The sequence below is a fragment of the Rhinolophus sinicus genome, linkage group LG03 (assembly GCF_036562045.2).
Source record: "Rhinolophus sinicus isolate RSC01 linkage group LG03, ASM3656204v1, whole genome shotgun sequence".
In the NCBI taxonomy this organism is placed as follows: domain Eukaryota; kingdom Metazoa; phylum Chordata; class Mammalia; order Chiroptera; family Rhinolophidae; genus Rhinolophus; species Rhinolophus sinicus.
The window spans coordinates 111,324,228-111,347,844 of record NC_133753.1 but is presented as its reverse complement, the minus strand read 5'-3'; the positions used below and the strand labels follow the sequence as shown (position 1 = coordinate 111,347,844).

General features: G+C 38.2%; 1 protein-coding gene across 1 annotated transcript in view; it reads right to left on the bottom strand.

Annotated features, from left to right (window-relative positions):
• Positions 1 to 356: 356 nt before the first annotated feature.
• Positions 357 to 23,617, bottom strand: part of FBN2 (fibrillin 2) — a 262,671-nt gene continuing 239,410 nt past the window's right edge. The window contains exons 56-65 of the mRNA XM_019732405.2: positions 19,478 to 19,603; positions 18,663 to 18,869; positions 17,624 to 17,749; positions 15,659 to 15,781; positions 14,207 to 14,323; positions 13,475 to 13,603; positions 11,434 to 11,553; positions 6,402 to 6,633; positions 4,437 to 4,608; positions 357 to 2,267 (exon numbers count right to left, since the gene is read on the bottom strand). Of these exons, the coding sequence (XP_019587964.1) occupies positions 1,893 to 2,267; positions 4,437 to 4,608; positions 6,402 to 6,633; positions 11,434 to 11,553; positions 13,475 to 13,603; positions 14,207 to 14,323; positions 15,659 to 15,781; positions 17,624 to 17,749; positions 18,663 to 18,869; positions 19,478 to 19,603 (1,727 nt within the window). The 3' untranslated portion in view covers positions 357 to 1,892. The remainder of the gene's footprint in view (positions 2,268 to 4,436; positions 4,609 to 6,401; positions 6,634 to 11,433; positions 11,554 to 13,474; positions 13,604 to 14,206; positions 14,324 to 15,658; positions 15,782 to 17,623; positions 17,750 to 18,662; positions 18,870 to 19,477; positions 19,604 to 23,617) is intronic.

The window sequence follows — 23,617 nt, the reverse complement described above, 5'->3', positions numbered from 1 at the left end:
TTGACTTCTTCACGGGTACTTTAACACAACGGCACCCAACGTTTATGTGAGGATGGAGTGAAGAAATTGTGACATCTCTAGAAGATGTCCTGGGAGGCTTACAATCTACTCGGAAGTGAACAACTAACTGCCTGGATTATGTCCTTCTCTTTGAATATGACTTTAAATTGTAATTGTTCAGTTGAACACTGTTGCTGTGTGTCGCAGATCTGATAACATTCATTTTCCGGTAAATGTGCCTGGCTCTCCTTCTGGAACTTTCATACAGGTCCTCTTAAAGCAAAGCTCCCAGCCTCTCCCACAGAAACAACAGGGGTTGTAATCCCATAAATCTCTCAACCAGCAAACTACCCCAAAATAAGCTTTATTGCAAGAAAAGTGTCATATTTGATACACAGACCTACAAAAACAAACAAGACCCAAAACCATAAGTTTTTCCTCACAAACACTTGATTACAAATTTACACTGTTTCTTTTTTTAGTTATTACAAAACAAAATAAAACAAAACCCCAAACTGGATATAACTGGTTACTAATCTTTGGTCAGCACAGGTGTGAGAGGAACAACCCGGAGCCTGCATGTGCTTTGGCCATTTCACATATGAGGTTTGGTCACTGGTCCAGGGACAGGTTCTTGGGTTGAAAAGAACACGGAGACGTACTCCTATTACAGCACGTTCTGGTACAATATCTTTTTAAATGACTAAAGTAAACTAAACATCAATTCATTGTACAAACATCTTTCATACACAATAGGCTATGATAAAACGAGGCATATGGTGTATAACTACAGTATTAATGAAAATTCTAAAAAAAAAAATGGATTTAAAAAAAACAACAACATATATTCCTTGGCTGTACTGCATGATTTGTTTGCACATATGGCAATCCTGAAATAGCTTGAACATAATAAATGCACCATTAATCTAAGACAGCACCAAACACTACAGAATGCCAGGTGTTCCTTGTCAAAGGAACGGCAGTTCTTCAGCTGCCTACAGTACCACGAGTCCGCAGCACACCCTGGGTAGGAATGAGGTGTTGTGGGTAGCATATGTGCTTCCTTGAGGTTCTGAGAAGGAAATACAGTACGGTTTGGCCTGCAACGCTACTGGTCTCACAAGCAGTCAAGGTATTTTGCTACAGTGTTGTGCTTCATCGTCATTGCCTGGTGTGTCTGCTGATGTGAAATACCGTCACAATGAGCTGCTCTGGCTTTGATCTCCTTCGGAAAGGATCGAAGGACATTTCCATCTTTTAAATTATTGATTACACTGCCCATTCAGCTCTGTGAGGCGTTCTTTAAAATAATCAGATGTGTACCAGTTGGACGACTGGCAGGAAACCAAAGGAAACATCTCTTGAATCTACTGAATTTTTAAAAAGCACCTCTAAAAGAAATAGCTCAAATTTATAAATCTAAAGAAAAACAAGTGAGTTTCCCTTTTTGTTTACATAGTTTGTTCATTTCTCCATATATTACTGCATTAAAAATAAATAAACATCTATATTTTTTTTAATTAGCAACTATAGCAAAATACCCAAAGTGTTACAGACTGCTAACAGGAAATAAAAAAGCTCACATTATTTTTGTGCATTTAGTGCCATATGCCGATCTCTTGAACATTTAGGTTTTTTTTTTTTAATATATTTTAAAGTGAAGTTATCTAAAAAATACAGTAACCACGGTTGCCTTTGTACTCAAATCTTTGGTCACATCAGAGTCCAAATTATCCCCTCCCTGTGAGGGTCAACATTCTGAAGTCTGAGACAGGGAGGAAAGGAAACAAGAGTTGTCTTTTTTTCCTCTTTAAAATTAGTCATTGACTTCTCAAAGGCTTCTGAAGGCAGGCTGCGCAGGGGCTGGAGCCTGGAGTCCAGTCTGTACGGGGTTAGTAGAGTTGAATCTGCAGCCTCATTCTGAGAGCCTCCCCGAGCTCCCCTAGGAGGTAGTCGTCCTCATTGCTGTCTTCCAGTTTCTGAAGCTCCTTCTTCTTGTAGAGAGGGATGCTAGTGATTTCCAGTGTGTACGTGCCAGGCACCAGCTTCCTCTTGGCCGTGTGCAAGTAGCTGAGCCCGTTCCTTTGGTGGATGCGAAAGATGCCATCATCGTTCCCTTGGGAGATGACGTAGCGGATGTGGTTGTTGAGGGGCTCGATGGCGGGCACGAGTTCCAGGATGTGCTCCTTAGAGCCAAGGCCAGAGAGGTTGAACTTCATTTTCATGGGGCTGTCCATGTCAACACTCTCCAGGCTGATCTGTTCAACCTGGAGGAAAAACAGGAGCAATGTGGGAAGAGCTTCGACAGCACAAGGAGAGGACTCGAAAGGGACTTTCTGCCGGGGCTGCAGCCACAATGACAACTTACTGCTGCCCCTTGCTGCACTTCCCTTACGAGGAGGCGACTATAACTTCCTGACAGCTGGGAGAAAAGGTCAAGTCCACAGAGCCTGTTGCTCTGTAAATCCTGACGACTTCTCACTCAGCCTTATCCAGGTAAGGTTACAGGGCTGAGCCCACAGACAGCATTCACATTTCAAGTGTTTTTGACGTTTATGGAATCTCATGCTTATTAATAATAATAATAAAAAATGTAGGAAATGATTGTAATTTTTTGTTGTTATTGCTGGAGTCAAAACAAGAAGTGCAGCTGTTATCCAACAGCAGGGACTGTCCCCAGGGGAGTCTTCACTCTAAAGGTCGGGCTTGGTTTGTAAAGCCCACAAATGACAAGCTGAGTATGGGAGTGTGTTTATTAGCAGCCATCAGTGCAGAGCAAGGAGCCGGCAGCGGCCTCAGGGTTCGGGTTTGGACCAGCTTTGGGAAAAGCCAGTGGGGCAGGGCCCCGGTAAACCAAGTCTCACGTGGTCACAGGGACGGCAGGTTTAGGAATGTATTTTAGTAAGACCAGCAAAAAACTCTCCAATGCTTTGATTGGGCGCCTATTAAGTAAGAACTTGGCTACAGTGGCCCAAAAGTGCCATCAGTGTTCAGGCAGACTCATGTCCCAAGTACCACAATGGGAAGGTTTCACAGACAAAATTTCTGGATTTGTAGTTTGGGGCACTTGATGAATATCTTTACTGTCATATCTAAATCAGTTAGGTACCTTAACTTTACTCAAGGTAAAAGTAACACTGGCCTATTTATTGTTATAAAATAGAAGCACAGACTTTTTGGCCTTGAGAAGTCTTATCTTCTAGATAAAAATTTCTGAGGCCCAGAAAACTGAAGCAAGTTGCCCAAGTCGCACAGCCAGTTAGTTGTAGACGAGGTATGTCTAACTAACTATTGTACATGTACAATACATATGCCAGGCACCGTTCCAGGCACTTCACAGGATCAACTCAATTAATCCTCATCACCCTTCAGAGGTTAGTATTTTTATTCCCATTTTATAGATGAAGAAAGAAGTTGAGGTAGAGAGAGGTTAAGTAAACATGTAAATGGGTAATAAGTGGGAAGGGCCTGGGAACATACTCAAAACCAGGAGGTCTGTGGCCCCCGCCTTTAACCATTCTGCTAAAGGCCATTTACAGCCAAAAAACACCAGCTGCAGGCAATTCAGGTCTTCGGTTCTTTACAAAATACAAGTTATTTGGAGACAACATTTTTATACGAAGAACGCTTACCTATCTTATAAATGTCACAGAATATGAGACCTAGGTGGCTTGCCTACTGAAAATTAACGTCAGCCTAGTTTACTACAGATGTATAAAACAGAACTGGACAAATTCAAAATAATCCCCCCCCCCTTCCGCTCCCCACACCCCCCACTCTGGTTTAAGCTGTTGTTTCTCAGTCTAGTTGTATAGGACACAGCTCCCTGGCCCATGCTGGTATTATGAGCCTTGTGTTCCCCCGCCTGAAGCAGTTGGTCGCCGGTTGCCAGTCGGCCACTCACAGCAGCTCTCGCCGGCCACTCATGCTGGCCATCGGCAGCTCATGGCAGCACTTGGTAGCCCGCAGCAGCACACAGCAGCTCACAGCAGCCCATCTCCAGGGAGAACCATTGTTCACAATCTTAGCTGTAGAGGGCGTAGCTCACTGGCCCATGTGGGAATTGAACCAGCGACTTCGGTGTTTGGAGCACGGCGCTCCAACCACCTGAGCCACCGTGCCGGCCCCAAAATACTTTTTAAAATGATTTCAAAATAACTATTTTCTAGATGGACATCTGGCACAAATAAAAAACTAAAACATATGATCTGAAACTGTGAATCTTGAAGTCTTTCCCCCCAGTCCTTGTTTTAAGCTAATAATCAACTAATTTTGATTTACTGGCCTCTGCCATATTGTATCCATTAATTTAGCCATTAAATTTCAAGATAGTTTTAGCTTCATTGAGGCTGAAACCTACATAAAGTTTTACTGCATGGTATACATGACTCCATATGGATACAATCTCGCGACAAAACAAAGTGAGGTTTACTCACAGCAGTGGGTTCAGGTTCATGAACACTTCTCTTCTGTCTGCCGTCTTTCTTCGAGTAGCCGTTGATTTTACACTCATAGCATGCTTCCGGGGACAGAGCGTTTTCCTCATCAACCTCTGTATCCAGAGGCAGGTACTGCCCTTTGTTAAATCCCATTCCTGAGACACAGTGGCTATTTGCAAAAAGAAGCAAGGCATTGTTAGACTTTATCACTAATTTTGATTATAGTTTCCTGGTGGTAGAGCAAAGACTTTTCATAAATATGAATCCAACACAGCAAGCTCTAAGCTCATCAACCTGAAAACCTAATACTCTCTGTAACTCTTTTCTTCACACTTAATACAGGAGATTTCTAATTATTTTGAACAGCAAATTTTTTCTGAGAGTATGCCCTAAGCTTCCCTAATTTTCTCTTTTTAAATACTTTCTTAAAAAAATTTTCAGATTAGTATACAATATTATATTAGTTATATTAGTTTCAGGTGTGCCAACATAGTGATTTGACATTTTTATACTTTAAAATATGATCACCCCACTAAATCTAGTAATCATCTGTCACCGTGCAAACTTTATCACAATATTATTGACTATGCTCCCATTCCCTTTCTCCTTTTTCACCTGCCCGCCTCCCCTCTGGCAATAATCCCTTTGGTCTCTGTTGCTGAGTCTGTTTTTGTTTTGTGTTTTTTAGATTCCACATCTAAGTGAAACCGTATGGTATTTATTTGGTATTTATTTTTCTCTGACTTATTTCACATTGCATAATACCCTCTAGGTCCATCCATGATGTCGTAAATGGCAAGATTTCATTCTTTTTTATTGCTGCGTAATATTCCTGTGTGTGTGTGTGTGTGTACCACATCTTTTTTATCCATTCACTTATCAATGGACACCTGGATGCTTCCACATCTTGGCTATGTAAATAATGCTACAGTGAACATAAGGGTGCATGTATCTTTTTCAATTAATGTTACATTTTCTTTGTTGGCTTCCCCAATTTTCAATCCTAATTAGAATGAATGAAGCACTTGAGTGTAGTTATAATAACTTGGGAAGGTAAAAGCAGAGTATGAATTTCCAAAGAGAATGCTAAGAGAAGTTTGTTGCCCCCAACAAAGCTCTCTGCTTTAATGACTGAGATTTCTGGTGAAAGAGTCAATGAGTTGGCTCTAGGTGACCCTTGTCTAGACCACGCTTTTTGCTTCAAGCATTATTATGTAGCAATGGTGGACAGATTAGTCTAGCCCCCTCAGGGTCTGCCTCACACACTGCTCTTTCTGAGGAAGGTGACCCTACCTGACTCCTAAATCCCCATCTTCTGTGCTGTTGAGCACAGGGTGCCGTGATGGAAGGGCCAGGACCTCAGCCCCAGCCAACAGGGCTTGAGAGGCTGCACTTGGGAGTGTGTGATTAGTCCAAGGGAATCCAGCCCTATGGAACCAGGCGTGTGCTGAGCAGTGTCACACCAATGGGGCAGGTCCTTTCTGTGCAAAATGAAGCCAAACTCTTTCCTCAGGGACCACTGGGCTACCACCTGCCAAAATTCCTAGAAGAATCTGGGAGAAGCCGTTTCCACCTGTACCTCACAGCCCAGGTGTCTATGGCAACATGTGAGCTGCATTTTTAAACATCTGCTTGTCTCTGGCCTTGAGGGATCTGACTAATCAATTCAGGCTTTTCTGGGTGGCAAGAGAGTGATACTTGCATACAAGTTCAAGCCTTCTGCTCACCACAAAGGAGGTAATCCTGTAACACAGATATAATCCATATGCCTTCTTGGTGCTTCTTACTCCCATACCCTAAGGGCTCTGATCAACGCTTTTGTGTCTTGGGCTTCTAATCACCGTTCACTTCCCTGCAGTGCCAGGCGGCCAGGCAGCCTGAACTCAGGGAGAAAAGCCTGAGTTAGACATGCCTATTGGACCCCGCTTGCTTTCCGGTTTGTGGGAAGGTTGATGGCCTTACCCCTGTCCCACTCTGTAGTACCCAGGCGGGCAGCCGCAGAGGTAGCCCCCTTCCGTGTTGGAGCAGCCGTAATTGCATGGGTTCTTGGAGGATGAGCACTCATTCACGTCGTGGCAGGCACTGGAGAACTGGTCGAAGGAGAAGCCCGAGGGGCAGGCGCACTTGTAACTCCCCAGGGTGTTGTAGCAGGAAGCAGAGCCACAGGCATTCGGATTGGAGCATTCATTCTCGTCTATTAACACCAAGTAAGAAACACTTTACACGGGGAAGGGGGCAATCAAGTGAGGAAGAGCCCGCGTCTCAAAGCACGGGGTGATTTTTTTTTACCATGGAACTAACTCTAGACCCACATTTAGAGAACGTTTAGTCCAATGGCTGATTTGCAAAACATATGAAAATAAAAAATAAACAAAATGACAAAACCCAAAATATCCTCCTAAATTATGGCGTTAAAAAGCCTTGCCCTGCCCTTTTACATTGTTTGTGCTATTTCTGAGTACGTGAGTAGTCCTTGGTGACAAGAATTTGTAGTTTGCCTACTGAAAAACTCTTTTAACAGGAGGTTACTTCCAACAGCCTATATCTCAGACGGATGAATTGAGACAGAGAGTAGATTACTAGTTGCCAGAAGCTGTAGGGAGGGAGAAGTGGAGAATGACTACTAATGGGGATGGAGTTTCTTCTTGGGTTGATGAAAATGTTGTGTTGCTGGTTGCACACTCTTGTGAGAATATACTGAAAATCATTGAACGGTACACTTTCAGAAGGTCAATTTTATGGTATGTGAATTGTATCTCAGTTTAAAAGAAGCCTGTATCTATATCTGTATTTGTATCCATTCTCCCACTATTTTCCAAAGCTTTCATTATATATGGGGAGAAAATATGGGGTGCCAAAAAATGTATACACATTTTAAGAGAGGAAAAAAACTATTAAAATTGTAATACTCAATATACACTGATAACCAAAGATGAATACAAGTCATGTATATACATTTTCTGGCAGCCCTGGTATATAAAAAAAAAAACCTAAGTGAAAATGATTGAAATAATTATTATTTAATTGGATCTATTGAACCAACCATCTAATACACTTGGAACTACATGAGGAACCATCAGGGGCAGACTACGCCTTTGGAGGTGGTTTGCGGCCAGCCATCCGCCAACAGGCTTCACTCATTTAATGACTAACATTAATTATACTGTAAATGCCTGACAGCAGCGTAATCACAGGTTACACCTTCAGCTGCACTTACCATTTCTATAAATTCAAAACCTGATGGTGCTTTTAACTTTGGAGATTCACAATTTTGCTCTTCACTCTCTGGTTGATACAAGTCAAGCATGTGGCTTGACTCCTCTGGGCTTTATTATAACCCACATTTCACCCTGGGCACACGTCGTAGCTGTTCTGTGGAATTCTTTCAAATTCTGTGACTCCTGTGGAGCAGTGTGTCTGTTTACTTAATATATGACAAGTATATGTTGCAGCCCATGTGAAGGACCGTTCCCATTTGCAAGTAGGTCTGGGACACAGCAGCTAGAGGGAAATGCAGACCGGCAGAGGCTCGGTGAGGTTATGGGAGATGCAGATGGCGTCTCAGGGAAGAGGCCTCTCAGACAGGAAATTAAACTCCATTAAGGACAGCACAGAGGTTACCGAAAGGGTCGATGTTATTAGGCACATTTTTGTATCATGATTATCATCTCAGAATTAAATCAGACCGCCAAATGTAGAATTCTTAATCACTGGATATAAAGTCTGCTATTATTATCTACCATGGACACATTCTTAGCCTTTATTTCATAGAAAGTATATAAATAAATTCTTAATTACTCAGCTACCTAGAACATAAATATAACTGCTATTTTATTTCTACATACAGAAGACTTGGAATTCTGCCACAAACGCTCATCTGCTTTTATAATCAAATCTGACATTTATATGCACTGTTTCTCTCCTAACAGAGAATGTAAATTAGGCTATAATTTAACAAAATGATCCTTCTATGAATATAGTACATTAGACATTGTGTTAAGTAGAAAACTTACCAGGCAAAACCAGTTAATTGAATAAATTTCATTTTAACATACCAGTGACAAGACTATTTTAAAATAAGTAACATTTTTGGAAACATTATGATACACTTCATACTTTTATACATCATGGTATAATTTTATAGACTTAGGTAATCTGACTTTTAATATATATTCTTGTGTGACATACTTTGAGTTGACTCATTAAGCTATGTTCGAATTATTTTTGAAAGGCCATAAAAGTTACTAACACTAAATAACTAAAAGCTTCATTTATTAAGACATAATTTTTCTTCACATGCAAATCTTAGTAATATTCACTTATTTTCAATTTTGAATAATTACAATGCTTGCAAATATTTGAGAATGTTAGGTACACCTGTACCATCTTTGTGCTAGAAAATTTTAAATGTTCAGTGGTAACTAGCTGGAAACTTCTTAAAGTGTTGAATTGAATTAAAATCTTTTAAAAATATTAACACTGACAAACTGTCATTTTTCTTAAATTGTAAGTAGCAATAACATTATAGGTTTACAATGTAACAGTATTTAAATTATCTGGTACATTAACTAACAGTTTTGTTCATATACTAGGAGACCCCAGATAAATCTGTCTGAAATACTTCATTCTATATGTCCCCTTAACTGAAGGTATTCACATAGTGACAAATAAAAATGATTTGTGGCTTTTTAATTTGCATTTTTGTCGTAATTCTTGTTCTTCTGCTAACTTGTTGCTTTTATTCCTGATGGGTTGTTTAAGTCTATTCCTGCTATGTATTTGAGTTAAAATTCCTACTGAGTTACCGTGTTTCCCTGAAAATAAGACCTAGCTGGACAATCAGCTCTAATGCGTCTTTTGGAGCAAAAATTAATATAAGATCCAGTATTATATTATATTACATTATATTATGTAAGACCCGGTCTTATGGTAAAATAAGACCGGGTCTTACATTAATTTTTGCTACAAAAGATGCATTAGAGCTGATTGTCCGGCTAGGTTTTATTTTTGGGGAAACACGGTATATGGATTCAAGGCAAGAAAGTCATTAATTTTATTAGAGAACAGCTGGATTCCTCAATCCTGCACAGAAGAATCTAGAACCTTTCGAATAAATCCCTGCCGCATCTTATTTACCCAGGGGCCTGCTGCTTAGATGTGCCCATTTTAGCAAAGCAAGCTCACAAATGAATACGTGCAGTTGGGGAATAACACTTGCAGTTGCTTATATATCTTTAGTTTTGAACTCATCTTTGAAACCACTTATTCCTCTGCCCATCTCTTCTGAGGCTCTTCTGATTAGCATGCACTCTGGCTTCTGGCTGGACTCCAGCATGAGCTGCCCTGGGGTCACTGCCTTGCTGAGGTGCCCACTCTAAGGATCCCACAAAGGCAAACGGGGCTATACACCACACAGCCTTGATTTTAAGCCAGACCAAGTTTAGTGAAAACCTGTGCGGGTATTTTTGCAACTAGATGTTTGTAGACAGAAAGTTCAGGGAACTTAAAAACTTGGAAATTGAATTGATACTCCATGCATGTTCCCATTTCTACTTATAATTGCTTGAAAAAACAAGAATTCTATTTAAGCTGACACGTGAAATATTACAGGATCATTCTTTTGCTTTAAGTTACATAGAATGAACCAAGAGGTACACGGTATTTGCTAAATGAAGTGTTGAGCCTCATATTTTATAAACAATGCAATATAATAAAATTATTTTACACTGTTCTAATGGCTATCTAAAAAAGTACCATTCCTATATTCTGAAGAGTATGCCTACACTTGGCCTCTGTTTATGAATCCATAAATCAGTGCATAAGGACTTTTGCAACATTTATTTTTTCTGTGAAGAGAAAAAGATGGAAATTAAACTTGTGAAATTATTTTGAATGACTAACTCATCATTGTGATAATCCTTTAAAACGTTGTCCTTTACCTCTGGCTCATTCATGCTTTCTGCATTTCCCCCCGTAAGTGTATCTGTGGTGTGGCAAAGCATCTGAGTCTGACCTCGCACAAGGCCACTGAATAGTTGTGACTTTCAGCCTTGGTCTCCCTCCTTCGAAATTTACCTTGATTTTTTTTCTCAATTCACTAACCTGTCATTTGAAATTTCTTTTGAGAAGACCATAAAGCATAAACTCAGATTAATTTATTTAGTGGATCGCTCACAGTAAAATATGTGAAGTACGTGTGGGATAACTGAAATCACCACAGAGGAACAGGAAGTGCCCTGCCATTTCCCTGCAGGCCCACCGTTCCCTTTGTGCTCAGTTATGCCACTATCTAATGTCACAGTGTTGGATGACGTGTCTATGAAGTGCATTCAAACAGAACCAAGAAACTAGGCAGCTAAGTAAGTTAGCTGGTTACTCAAGTAGAGAACAGTGTTCTCTTTGATCAATCTCTCCTTAAAAGGAGAATTTCCATGACCATCATCAGTGCAAAGAACAGAGAGGATTGTCCACACATTTTACTATACAAACACCTGTGTCTGGAGTTTTCAACAGAATTTGCAGTAACTAGGTACCATTTCTACCTTAAAATACTTCACCTCCTTCATTATATTTATGTGACTGGACAACACTGATGGATTTGATCTGAATTCTTTTAGATTTGTATGAGGGGGATTGATGGGTAAGCATTCACCCCCAATCTAAAGATATTAAATTACTGATAAAAAGCCCCTGAACTTGGCAAATGAAGATGATGATGATTCTTGACACCATCTTCAGAAACTTAAAATTACAGCTAGCAGAAAATAAAAATTATAAAAGTTCTAGTTGAGTTACGTTTTAGGTATTTAAAACCCCATTTTTATGATAGATATTTTCAAACACACGCAAGTGTAGAGACTAATATAATGGATCCCTACACCAGTCCTAACCACTGGTTTTCAAGTTACACTGAAAGGTTACACTGAAACGTCCACCTTTATTATTTGTTCATTTGCCTCAAAGATACTTTAAGATGAGATGCCATGTGACTCACCAACACACTGATTCCACTGGTAATGTTGAATATATCCTTGAGGACAACCACATCTGTAACCTCCCAGGATGTTCTGGCAGCCATGTTGGCACCTATGGTTTCCATCACATTCATCAACATCTGCAAAAACAAGCCCAGCAAGATCTTTATGTGACCTTTTTCTACTAGCCTTACATACATGCCAAACACAACCTGGGGTAACTAGTATCAGGGGACCAAACAAACAAGACACATGGAGAGGCTGTGATTTTTTTCTGCATCACATGGTTCTTGGCCAGTAGTGGTACAAAGAATGGTTCTGAGATAAGAAAGGACCTCATTCTTATGTTACCCACCAGGCCATGCCACATCAGTGTTCTACAAAACATCTTAATTTTCAGCACAGCAAGCACGAATGTTGTGCATTTTGGATGGATTAACTTCCATATGGTCTGATTTATTTGGTAAGTGATATATTTGCATTACATATTCTAGTAGATTCAAAAGTGATTGACATGTAATCCTCATTTTCAGGAAGATAACAAGCACTAGAGAGATACCTAAAAAGTATAATTGTTTCACATGCAAACATTTTTATTATCATTCAAGATTAATTAGATGCAAATTTAAAGTATTTGAACGTTATTTTTAGATACGATGTGGTATTATTACACATATGGAATAATTTCTTTGTTCATACGTGCATACTCTTTTGGAATGACAACTGAGGCTTTGAAATCTACCCATAAAGAGTGAAATAAAATTGGCATGTCTGATGTGTATGTAACAAATTTATATGGATAATTAATAAATGGTATCTTATGTGGATAGTCACAAGCTGAACTCACACGTGGCAAGCAGCTGTATATTCTTTTAAAGTCTCAATGACTTCAAATATAAAATATTAAAACAGGAATTTTAAAACTGAATTTTCCTTGGCTGCAAATTACATGTATAAAAATCTTATACTTCTTATAAGTATATGAAAATTTTGAATATATTTCTAGCATTCATAATCATATAGTATTTCTAAGAATAAGTAATTAAAGGGTGACTAAAATCAATAAGAACATAAATTGTAATATTATATAAAATATAAAGGAGATGTATATAGTCTCATGATCTCTGGTATGGGTATTTTGTAAAAGATAGCAATCCCAATAAATTTGATTTATATATTAACACTAAAACTTGCAATGGAAGTATTGAAGAACCATAGGCAGATTGTTCTTTTATTACTGACCATAGGCAGATTCTTATTTTATTCCCACTTAAACATCCCCTTGTGCTTCACGGGAAATACTTACTGCTGGGGAGACTTTAGAGGAAATGCCCATTGTAGAAAAGGTAGTGAATCAGGAGTCTCAGAACAAATAATATGGAAATAACTATCAGTTTCCCCCAGCACTTTCGGTGCATTTCTCCAGTTCTCTAGGCTAATTGGTTCTTTTTCTTACCCTTAACTTTTACACATTTAGGTATCATGGAACAAAAGTCCAATTGTTTGTTTCTGGTATACTTGTATAATACTCTAAACCAGGGGTGTCCAAACTGTGGCCCGCAGGCCAGCTGCAGCCCATGATCCATTGCTAATTGGCCCGCAGCAAATTCCAAAAATATATTTAGTTTACGTAAATAAACCAGGTGAGGCAACACGTACTTCACCTCGAGTGAGTGGACTGGCTGTTTGTGTATTTTACTGCATATGGCCCTTGGTGAAAAACGTTGAAAAAAGTTTTCACCCCTGCTCTAAACCATATTAGGTAAATAATTCTTTTTTCAGTTCAATTATTTTTTAGATCAATAATTAGATAAAAGAGTTCAATTATTTTAAAAGCCAATTCGTACTCACCAAAATTTTGTTTCATCACATTAAAGTTTTTCTTTGCCCTCCCCCAAATGGTATATGAACATTATGAGCAAAAATCCATTGCTGGGTTCTATTTTGTTAATTTTTTTTTTTTTCTTTTGAGATGATCACAATTTCTCATTTAGTGGTTTAGAAGTAAAAAGAAAAAGGTATACTCCACTAGATTACGGACTTTTGAGCAAATAAACTCACCTTCACAGTTGAGTCCAGTGGCATCAAGAGAGAACCCTCTTTGGCATTCACAGCTGAAACTTCCAGGGGTGTTTTGACAGATCCCCTTTGCTCCACAAAGGGAAGGCTGAGACCCACATTCATTGTTGTCTAGCAAAGCACGAAGGAGGAGAGAGTCAACCCTCCCAATATTTACATAACGCAAATTTCACTACATGAAGTAAAAAGTGAAATATGAAAGCCTAAGTTTCACAATGTGACAACAGCATTTTAGGGAAACAGATGCCAGGAGTCACTGTCATATTAAAGACAAAAATGGTAAGAAAAAGTGCATTTCAAGAGACTTGAAATTAGAGCATATTTTGGGTTGACTGAGGACATGGTTTTTGATAATGGAGACAGAAAGTCCCTTAACATGTGTCTTCTGACATAAAAACCCAGCATGTTCATTATCACATTCAAAACTTTTAATCATATTTTATCTGAACACACATGGCTTATTTAGAATGCAATAGAAAGGAACTGTTTGGAATATGCCTACTGTATGTGTGTGCTTGGATCATATAAGCCTTTTTTCCTTTGGATACTGTTCCCATGAAAAAATATCTCTGTTATTAGCAACATTCTTAGACCATTAATTATGAGGGGCTGGTTCTAAATATAAGTACTGAGACATTATTCTACCATTTTAAGTGCACTCTGTATGCCTCTATCAAAAGTCTGCAAAATTTCCCATTTGTAGTTTTGTCTCACCAATGCAAGCAGTGTGATGCTGTGTGAAACCAGGTGGACATTTACAGGTAAAACCTCCCAGAGTGTTGACACAGAGGAACTGGCAGTTGTGTTGTTTGGTGTGGCATTCATCAAGGTCTGAAAGGAAAGAGAAGCCCATGATAATAATCAGAGCAGCGTTATCTGGCTATGCATCTTTTCTCATCAAGCCACAGGAGGGGTGCACGTTCTATCAGATGTATTGGGTCTAGATTTTTGCTGGAAGCTTTACAGATTTCAGTACGCATAGAGCAAGCAGTTTCTCTTTACATACTTAAACAACATAATATTATGGGCTACTGTGATAGGATACCAAAGGTGACACACGACACAAAGTTTTCTTAAAATAAGAAATCGAATGGATGGATCACAGCGGTTTCCATGACTGTTCTCCAAAGGTTCTAATTCTTGTATTGAATGCACAGTTTAGTACATGGCTGGTAAAGGAGGGGTTAAATAAAAATAGAATGAAAATCGATGACGGTCTTAACACATGGAGTCGGGTTCTTAGGATCTAAATGAAAACACCATCATAAATACCAGAGGAAGCAAAACCACAGCATCTGTAATTCTAGTTATAAATGGAATTAATATTTGGACTATAATACTAGAAAACTCAAAATGTGATTTTGGTTAGATTGGAACTTAAGATGGGAAAATATGTTTAAATAAATTTACAAAGCAATGTTAAGATGTAGATAAGACTAATTATTTTAAAGCTTAAAAAATCACACACTTTAGTTACACTCACTTATAAACAATGTGCAAAATTAAATTAACTCATAATGTTCACTAAATAGGTACAAAAGAATAGTACTGCTTGCTACTTAATTTATTTTTTTGGTACTTCTTGGGAATAAAATTTCATTTTCTTGAGAATAATTTGTATTTCAAAAATTTAATTAGATAGCAATTTCCTCAGTCCATTAATTTCATACTGATAAGGTTTTATGTAAAATTGAATATATGAGTATAGTATTGGAACTGTTTTAATTATCTAACTTAGTTTGATGATTATTTTTAACACGACCTAAGCAAACAATTTAAATTGACCAATTCATTTTCAGACTTTGACAATAACTGTGTCATATAGTTTAGTTTACAGAGATGAAATCTAAGACAAGGCACAAAAAAAGTCTTATTTCCATTGTCTCAATCTCCTCTATCACTAAAATTTTTTGTTTAGTTTAATTTTATTCATTTTTAACTTTATGGGGCTTGTTATAAAGAAGCAAGCCACTGTAACTTGGGTTTTCATTCTCCCTGCCTCCTACCACATAGACTTCGTTAAAATTTTCTATGACTAATAAAATGGTCACTAGGAGGATGAGCTTTAATGAAGGTGATACATGTGGCATAACCCTGATTAGCTCACTTTGAATCTGAAAGAAGAGAGACAGACAAGGGTCACAAACAGCAGAGACTCTTCCCCACCTTTGCATGTCTTCCCGTCCTCTTGTAGGACGTATCCCCGTGGACACGAGCACTGGTAACTCCCCTCGGCGTTCTTGCAGATGAAATTGCACGGTTTTGGGGACTGGGAACATTCATCAAGATCTAAGGAAAAGTGACGTGAAGATTCAATTCTTGGTGAAGAGAAACAACCAGACTCTTTCCTCCCTCCATAGTCCCATTTTGTTCTTTCACCTTTTTCTCTTCAACTTAAAATGGAAAACAGCCAGAGAGAAATGATGTACACGTCAATTTTCACTCAAGTAATGAACTGGTTTACTTTGTAGATCAATCTATGGAACTTGGATAAATATTGTATTGACAGCTGTCTGGGTTCAAAAACCCCCACTGTATTATTTCGGTTAATGTACTTCGGTTTGCAACTTGAGAACCATAAACAAGAGTTTCTATATTTTGACCTGTGGATGTGGCAAAAGTTCTCTTAAACTCTCCAGGCTGATACTCCCCTATGCGTCTTTCGGGGCCATGGACTGTGCTGGAAGACTCCCACTTGCCCCTCCACGTCATGCCTCACCCTGGTCATGGGCCCAGAAGGTTGCTTTCTTTTCTTTTTTTTTTTTTAATTAAATTTATCGGAGTGACAATGGTTAGTAAAATTATGTAAGTTTCATGTATGCATTTCTATAATACATCACATTGTGTGCTCACCACCCAGAGTTCCAGGGGGTGGGATGGTAGAAGAGGGTAAAGGGGGTCAAATCTATGGTGATGGAAGAACTGACTGTGGGAGGCTGCCTTCTTGCTCTCTGTTCTGGCTGGTCTATTGCCTCAACTCCCTCCTTGAAAGATGGGCTCAGACTGACTGAGTCGTTGGGTCAGAGGTCACAGCTCCTTTCAAGGCAGCCCTCTAGGTACAACTTTCTCCTTCCAGGTGCCAATAACCTCTCCCTCTTTTCTTTTGGCTCAGGAGTGGTACAGCCCCCACACCTTTATAGATAGTCCCTTTGTTAAATCCTTCTTAAACTGTCCTCATCTGAATATGCCACCATTTTTCTGCTAGGACTCTGATAGCAAACAATCTCATTTCCTTCGTAAAACATATTGATGGAGGTCCACAGAATGCTGAAAGCTCATGATTAATAGCCTGTTCCTATTACTTTCATGCCCAACCAAGTGGTTTTCTTAATCTTTTCATGCCAGGTGTGCTTGTTATTGAAACAGGTACTTTAATGGAATATCAATTAAGTTGATGAAATATGAAGGAGAAAAGATGTTTTTCTTCAATTAAAACTAAATTGAATGTTTTGGAAAGACTCAATAAAGGCAGGTCACCCCACACTCAAATTGTCGTAGAATGGTATGGGTGAGAAAATATGAAAAATTAAATTAGAAAAAGAGATTTTTAAAATGTAGTATTTTTCTGTACTGAAACTGCTTTGAAGTTGGAAATTTTAGATGATGCTTAATTGTATATTTTATGCAAAAAACATCAATGAGGAACAAACCCAAAGCATTCTCTCTTTATATGTAAACACACATTCACAATCAAAAGCGCTTTTCTTTCATCAAAAAATGACAAAAAAAGTCATTTATACATCTTAAATTAAAATATAAGGTATTAAAAGTGTATTTTTAATAATTTTTATGTTTCCCTGATTGAACAGATATTTTTGATGACTTCAACAGTTTTGTGTCTCACATTATTGGACAAGGCCTTGTATAATTACTATGATATTAAGAACCATATTATTGAGCAGCACTTGAGATCTTGTTCCCTGGCATATGTCGTCACTTTGGCTCAAATAAACTCTCATAATAATTCTCTCTCTCTCTCTAAAAAAAAAGGAACCACATTATTGAAAGGAATGGCATCATTTTAATAAAATGTACATTCCACAGCTCATAATAAAGATACTGTACTGACAGGAAGTGACTCGTAGGAAACAATAGTTGACAAAGCCCCGATGTAGAGATGGCTTGCCTTACCAACACATGAGGTTCCGCTGATGTCCGTGGTGTAGCCAACCTTGCAGAAGCACCGGAATGAGCCCATGGTATTGATGCACTGACCATTGGTGCAGAGGTTTGGCATAACCTTACATTCGTCAATATCTGTGGGACAAAACAAACACAAAACCAAAAAAAAAAAAAAAAAATAGACGTTAATATATGTGAGGATAACAATGGCTAGAAACTAAGAGAAATCAAGGAACTGACATAAGATGACTAACAACCAATATTCGTGAGCATTGAGTACCTTTGTATCTTTTAGGTGACTAGCAACATGGAAGAGTTAGAAAAATAATCTTAAGCGATGGGGAGAGAGAAACAAATGAAGGCTGTGTTGAAAGCTTTGTTGAAAGCTGTGTATTTTGCATTCTAAGCAAGAATTATTTTGGGGGGCCCTAGAAAGCGACATTTGTGAAGTTCAACTAATTTGGAATTTGTGATAATTTTCCGTGGATTGGCCTCAAATCTGCACTTGCAATAGACTCCAAAGAAAGGATTTTATTAGTAAAAATCACGCAGGGTTGGGAATCTGTATAGTAATAGAGGAAAATGGTACTTTTGGGGACATTAGTACAAAAAAATGGAAACTTGCTGGCTTGTAAATATGTTGCAAACAGAATGAGTTCCGGTGCACACTCAAATAAATAAGCAACATCTATTTAAGTAAATATAGTTTGGGGTTATAAGCATGGCCTTTGGGGTCAGACAGGTATATTCCAATCCTGGGTTCATCCCTTGAAAAGGGCGTGATCTTGGGAAAATTACTTGTTACCTTAGTTTTGTTCTTTAAGTTTCCTCAACTGTAAAAATGGAAATAATAAATTCTACCTCTTAGATTTGATATGAATATTACATCTAATAAAGTCTCTAAAACATTAGCACAAAGCATATACAAACACACATATGCATAAAAATATTTTAGCCATTATTACTGTATCGAGTTTTCCTTCCAATTAATCTGAATTAATGAAGTACACTGTGTTGATAATATACATGGCTTTCCTCAACTCCTTACCTCGCCCATCAGTAGTGTATCCTGGGCCATGAGGACATATCTTTTTGTACTGGGCAGTTCCAGGAAGTGGGCACAGCTCACACTGGTGACCCCAGCCGCGGCCCCCATCGCAGCAGCATTCTGACTTTGTGACCAGATTACGGCTGCTAGACGCCATCTGACACATTGTCTGCAATACTTCTGCAAAGCAGAGCCCCTGTCGGTTGTCTGGAATGACAAAGCAGTCAGTCAATGAGCATCAATGCCATGGATCCAGCACTTCACTATTTTGATCTTCAAATTAAATAGGACAATCACTACTTTCCTTCTCTGCAACAATTTTTAATGAAAATGGTTTATAATGTATGCATTATAAAGTAACACAATGTCTGATATTCACATGTTCCACAGGAAAATATTTTGTAAAACATTTTTCTGTACTATAAAATAAAAATTAACCTTCATTGCATTTTTGAAATATGGCATTTACTTTAATATCATTAATACAGCAGAGCTGACCTCACATCGCAAATATTTTCTTTTGGAATTAAATCATCCCCTGATGTAAGTTTTACCAAAGTCACATTTTCCATAGTTTAATTAATCTTAATTTTGGGAAGACTATTTAAGACGGTTATTTACATTACACATAGATGTGCATACAACACACACATGTACAAATACGTCATTTTAGTAGATGTGTATCTTTAGGAAGAGGCATGTGGATTGGGAGATTTGTTTAGCAGACAAGGATATATATGTAGAGCTCTTCTGTGATTACGTCATAAAACAGATGTTTTATTTACCAAGTAAAATATGCTCGTATATCAACTTACCAAGGCATTCAGTGCCTGAGGAACTTGACTGAAATCCTTCATTACACTCGCACCTGTAACTCCCAATAGTGTTAACGCAACGCCCATTTTCACAGATTCCTGGCTTGGTCCTGCATTCATTTTCATCTTTAGAAAAACAAATAATATGACTAATGAGCAGATTATAAAATTATAATTTAAAATTATCTTCTAATGGGTTATATACCTTATTTAAAGCTTCTTCACCAAAATACTAAACATGATGGGCTAAAAACTACTCGTGTGTGAACACTGCTTCATTTTCAACTTCACTTCATTCTTCCAGGTGGGTTCTTTCTTAACAAAGTGTTTTCTCCCCCGCCCCCCCCCCCTTTCGGGGATGGGGTGGTGTTAGATGGAGAATTGGAAAATTGGCCTCCAAAAGGGATAGGCTTGCCCTGAGACACCAGACAAGGAGGGGAAGAACTTTGGGGAAGAGGATGTCAATTTTTGTGATATGAGAGCAAGACTGGGGGCACAGAGATGGCGTTAGGGGAGCGTGATGAGTAGGATAAAAGAGCAAAATGGTTCTATTAAAATTCTCTATATCCTTACTTATTGTGTTTATTTCATTTCATATTTTGTAAATTTCATTTGAGTTTTTTTTCAGAAGCCATGTTGTTAGGGGCATAAGAGAGCTCAGGGCAATGGTATCTTTTTGATAAATTATTTTTTTCATCTTATATCTTTTAATTATCTAAATCTTCAGTTTATTGATATTTATTTTGCATGTTTTCTTTTTATCAACATTTACCTTAAATGGCTTATTTTCAATCTCTCTCACATTTTGATTTGGTACATTTCTTGTAAAAAGTACAGACCTGGATTTAAAACTAATTTTTAAAAGTACATTTATATGTTAACTAGCAATTTCAACTATTTATATCAATTATGATTACTGATGTTTGAATTCTTACCTGTCATATTATATTGTTATATATTTACCATGCTATTGCCCCTTCTCTCAGTATTTCTTTAAACAGTCATTTTCTATGTCCTCCTCCCATCCCCAACTCACATTTGAAAGTTACAATCTTACAATCTTATTTCTATTCTTCCAGTGATAACCATGAAACAACTTCAATACACACTTTTAATAAATACTTTTCGATCAATTATCAGTTTCATAGCTTCTGGCAATAACAGTACCTTGGCATGAGTTTACTTTTGCTCTCTCCCTGTGACACCTGCCATGTTGATATGATGTAGAAATTTTAGTTTGTCATAAGTTTTATGCACTATGAACATCTAGTTTAACCAAATAATGAGGTTTACTGGTTTCTTGACTCACTCCTGCTTCATGTATACTACTTCTTCCTCATGGATTAGCTTTTAAAAATATATTAGAGCATATAGCTTGGAATTTAGAAGGTATGTGGGTGGTAAATATTCTAAAACTAAAACATACTTCTGACCATTTTTTATTTTACTTGTCACTTGGATTGAACATAGAATTTCAGTTCAAAAGTATTTTCCCTTAAAATGTTTTTTAAAGATTTTTATTTAAAATATAGCTAACATACAATATTATATTAGTTTCAGGGGTACACAATAGTTATTCAACATTTATACACCTAAAGAAGTGATCACCATGATAGGTCCAGCAACAATCTGACACCGGACCACGCTATCACGATATTATTGACTATATTCCCTATGATGTACATTACATCCCCATGACTTGCTTGTTTTATACCTAGAAATTTGGGGCTCTTATTCCCCTTTAATCCCCCCACCCCTTTTAAACATTTTCAATTATAGTTGACATTCAATATTATTTTATGTTAATTTCAGTGTACAGCATAGTGGTTAGACATTTATATACTTTAAGAAGTGATCCCCCTGACTAGTCTGGTACCCACATGGCACTACACAGTTATTACAATATTATTGCCTATATTCCTTATGCTATAACCTATATCTCCATAACAACTTTGTAACAACTAATTTGTACTTCTTAATCCCTCCCCCTTTTTTCACCCACACCCTCAACTCCCCTCCCATCTGACAAACATCACAATGTTTTCTGTAACTGTGAGTTTGTTTCCATTTTGTTTTTTAGATTCCATATATAAGCAAAATCACATTGCATCTGTCTTTCTGTCTGACACTCCACTCAGCACAATACCCTCCAGGTTGATCCATGCTGCTGCAGATGGCAAGAACCCATTACCTTCCACGGCTGAGCAATATTCCGTTGTATATAAGTACTACCTCCTCTTTATCCATTCTTCCATCGACAGACACCTAGGCTGCCTCCACACTTTGGCCATTGTAAACAATGCTGCAATGAACACATGGATGCTCAGGTCCCCTTGAAATAGCATTTGGGTTTCTTCAGATAAATACCCAGAAGTGGGATTACTGGGTCCTTGTCTCTGGTTATAGTCTTTGTTTTAAAGTCTATTTTGTCTGGTGTAAGTATGCTACCCAAGCTTTTTTCTTTCATTTCTATTTTCATGAAATACCTTTTTCTATCCCTTTACTTTCTGTCTGTGTGTGTCTTTAATCTGAAATTAGTCTCTTATAAGCAGCATATGTAACGGTTTTGTTTTCTTATCCATTCAGCCCTCTTATATCTTTTGATTGGAGCATTTAATTCATTTACATTGAAAGTAATTGTTGATAGATATGTAGCTATTGACATTTTATTATTCATAATTTTGATTTTTTTTTTTCTATTCATCTTAAAGTCCCTCTGAGATTCCTTGTAATACTGGTTTGATGGTAATGAATTCCTTTAGTGTTTTCTTGTCTGGGAAACTCTTTATCTGTCCTTCTATTTTAAATGATAACCTTTCTGGATAGAGTAGTCTTGGTTATAGATCCTTGCTTTTCATCATGTTGAATATTTTGTGCCAATCCCTTCTGGCCTACAAAGTTTCTGTTGAGAAATCAGCTGACAATCTTATGGGAGCTCCCTTATATGGGAGTTGCCTTTCTCTTGCTGCTTTTAGGATTATCTGTCTTTAACCTTTGCCATTTTAATTATGATATGTCTCAGTGTGGGCCTCTTTGGGTTCATCTTGTTTGGGACTCTCAGGATTTCCTGGGCTTGTATGTCTATTTCCTTCCTCAGGTTAGGGAAGTTTTCAGTCATCATTTCTTCAAATAAGTTCTCAACCCCTTCCTTTCTCTCTTCTCCTTCTGTATCCCTATGCAAGTATTGTTACATTTCATGTTGTCCCAGAGGTCTCTTAAACTATCCTCATATTTTTAAAATCTTTTTGCTATTTTGATTGGATATTTTCTGCTACCTTGTCTTCCAAATCGCTGATTTGATCCTCCATTTCATCTAGTCTGCTGGCGAGTCCTTCTAGTGTACTCTTCATTTCAGTTATTGTATTCTTCACTTCTGACTGGTTCTTTTTTTGTGGTTTCTATGTTCTTTTTTATGCTTGCCATCTCTTTGTTGAAGTTCTCACTAAGTCCCTTAAGCATCCTTATAATTATTGTTTTGAACTCTGTTTCTGGTAGGTTGTTTGCCTCCATTTTTTTTTTGTTTTTTTTTTAAGGAGTTTTCCCATTCTTCCATTTGGGATGCATTTCTTTGTTTCCTTATCTTGGCTGCCTTTTTCTTTTTCTTTCTTTCTTTCTTTTTTTAATGTATTAGGTAGATCTGCTATGTCTTCCAGTCTTGGCAGGTGGCCTTATGTAGTAGGTGTCCTGTGGGCCCCAAAGGCACAATCTCTCTGGTCACCTGCTCCAGGTACTCCAGGAGTGTCCCTTGTGTGGGTTGTGTGTGCCCTCCTGTTATAGTTGAGCCTTAATTGCTATTGACACATAAGTAGCTGGGACTGATCCTCAGGCTGATTGGCTGTGGGGTTTGGCCCCATCCACAGCTTACAGGCCGTTGTACGGGGGGCTTACCCCACTGAGTGGGACTCGCCCCAACAGGCTCTGGTTCCTGTTGAGACCGCCCATTGTGTGTGCTGCTTGTGGGGCTAATTGTGCAGTGCTCTGCTTGGTCTGAGGCCACCCTACAAGTATGTTGTTTCTGGGCCTTTTGGAGGAGCTCTGGTGCAGGCCCAGGTCACCCACTGCCTGTGACCGGCCAGAGACTACCTGATAGGAGCTACAAAACGATCCGTGGTTGTCCGCTGCCTGTGCTTACCATGGAGG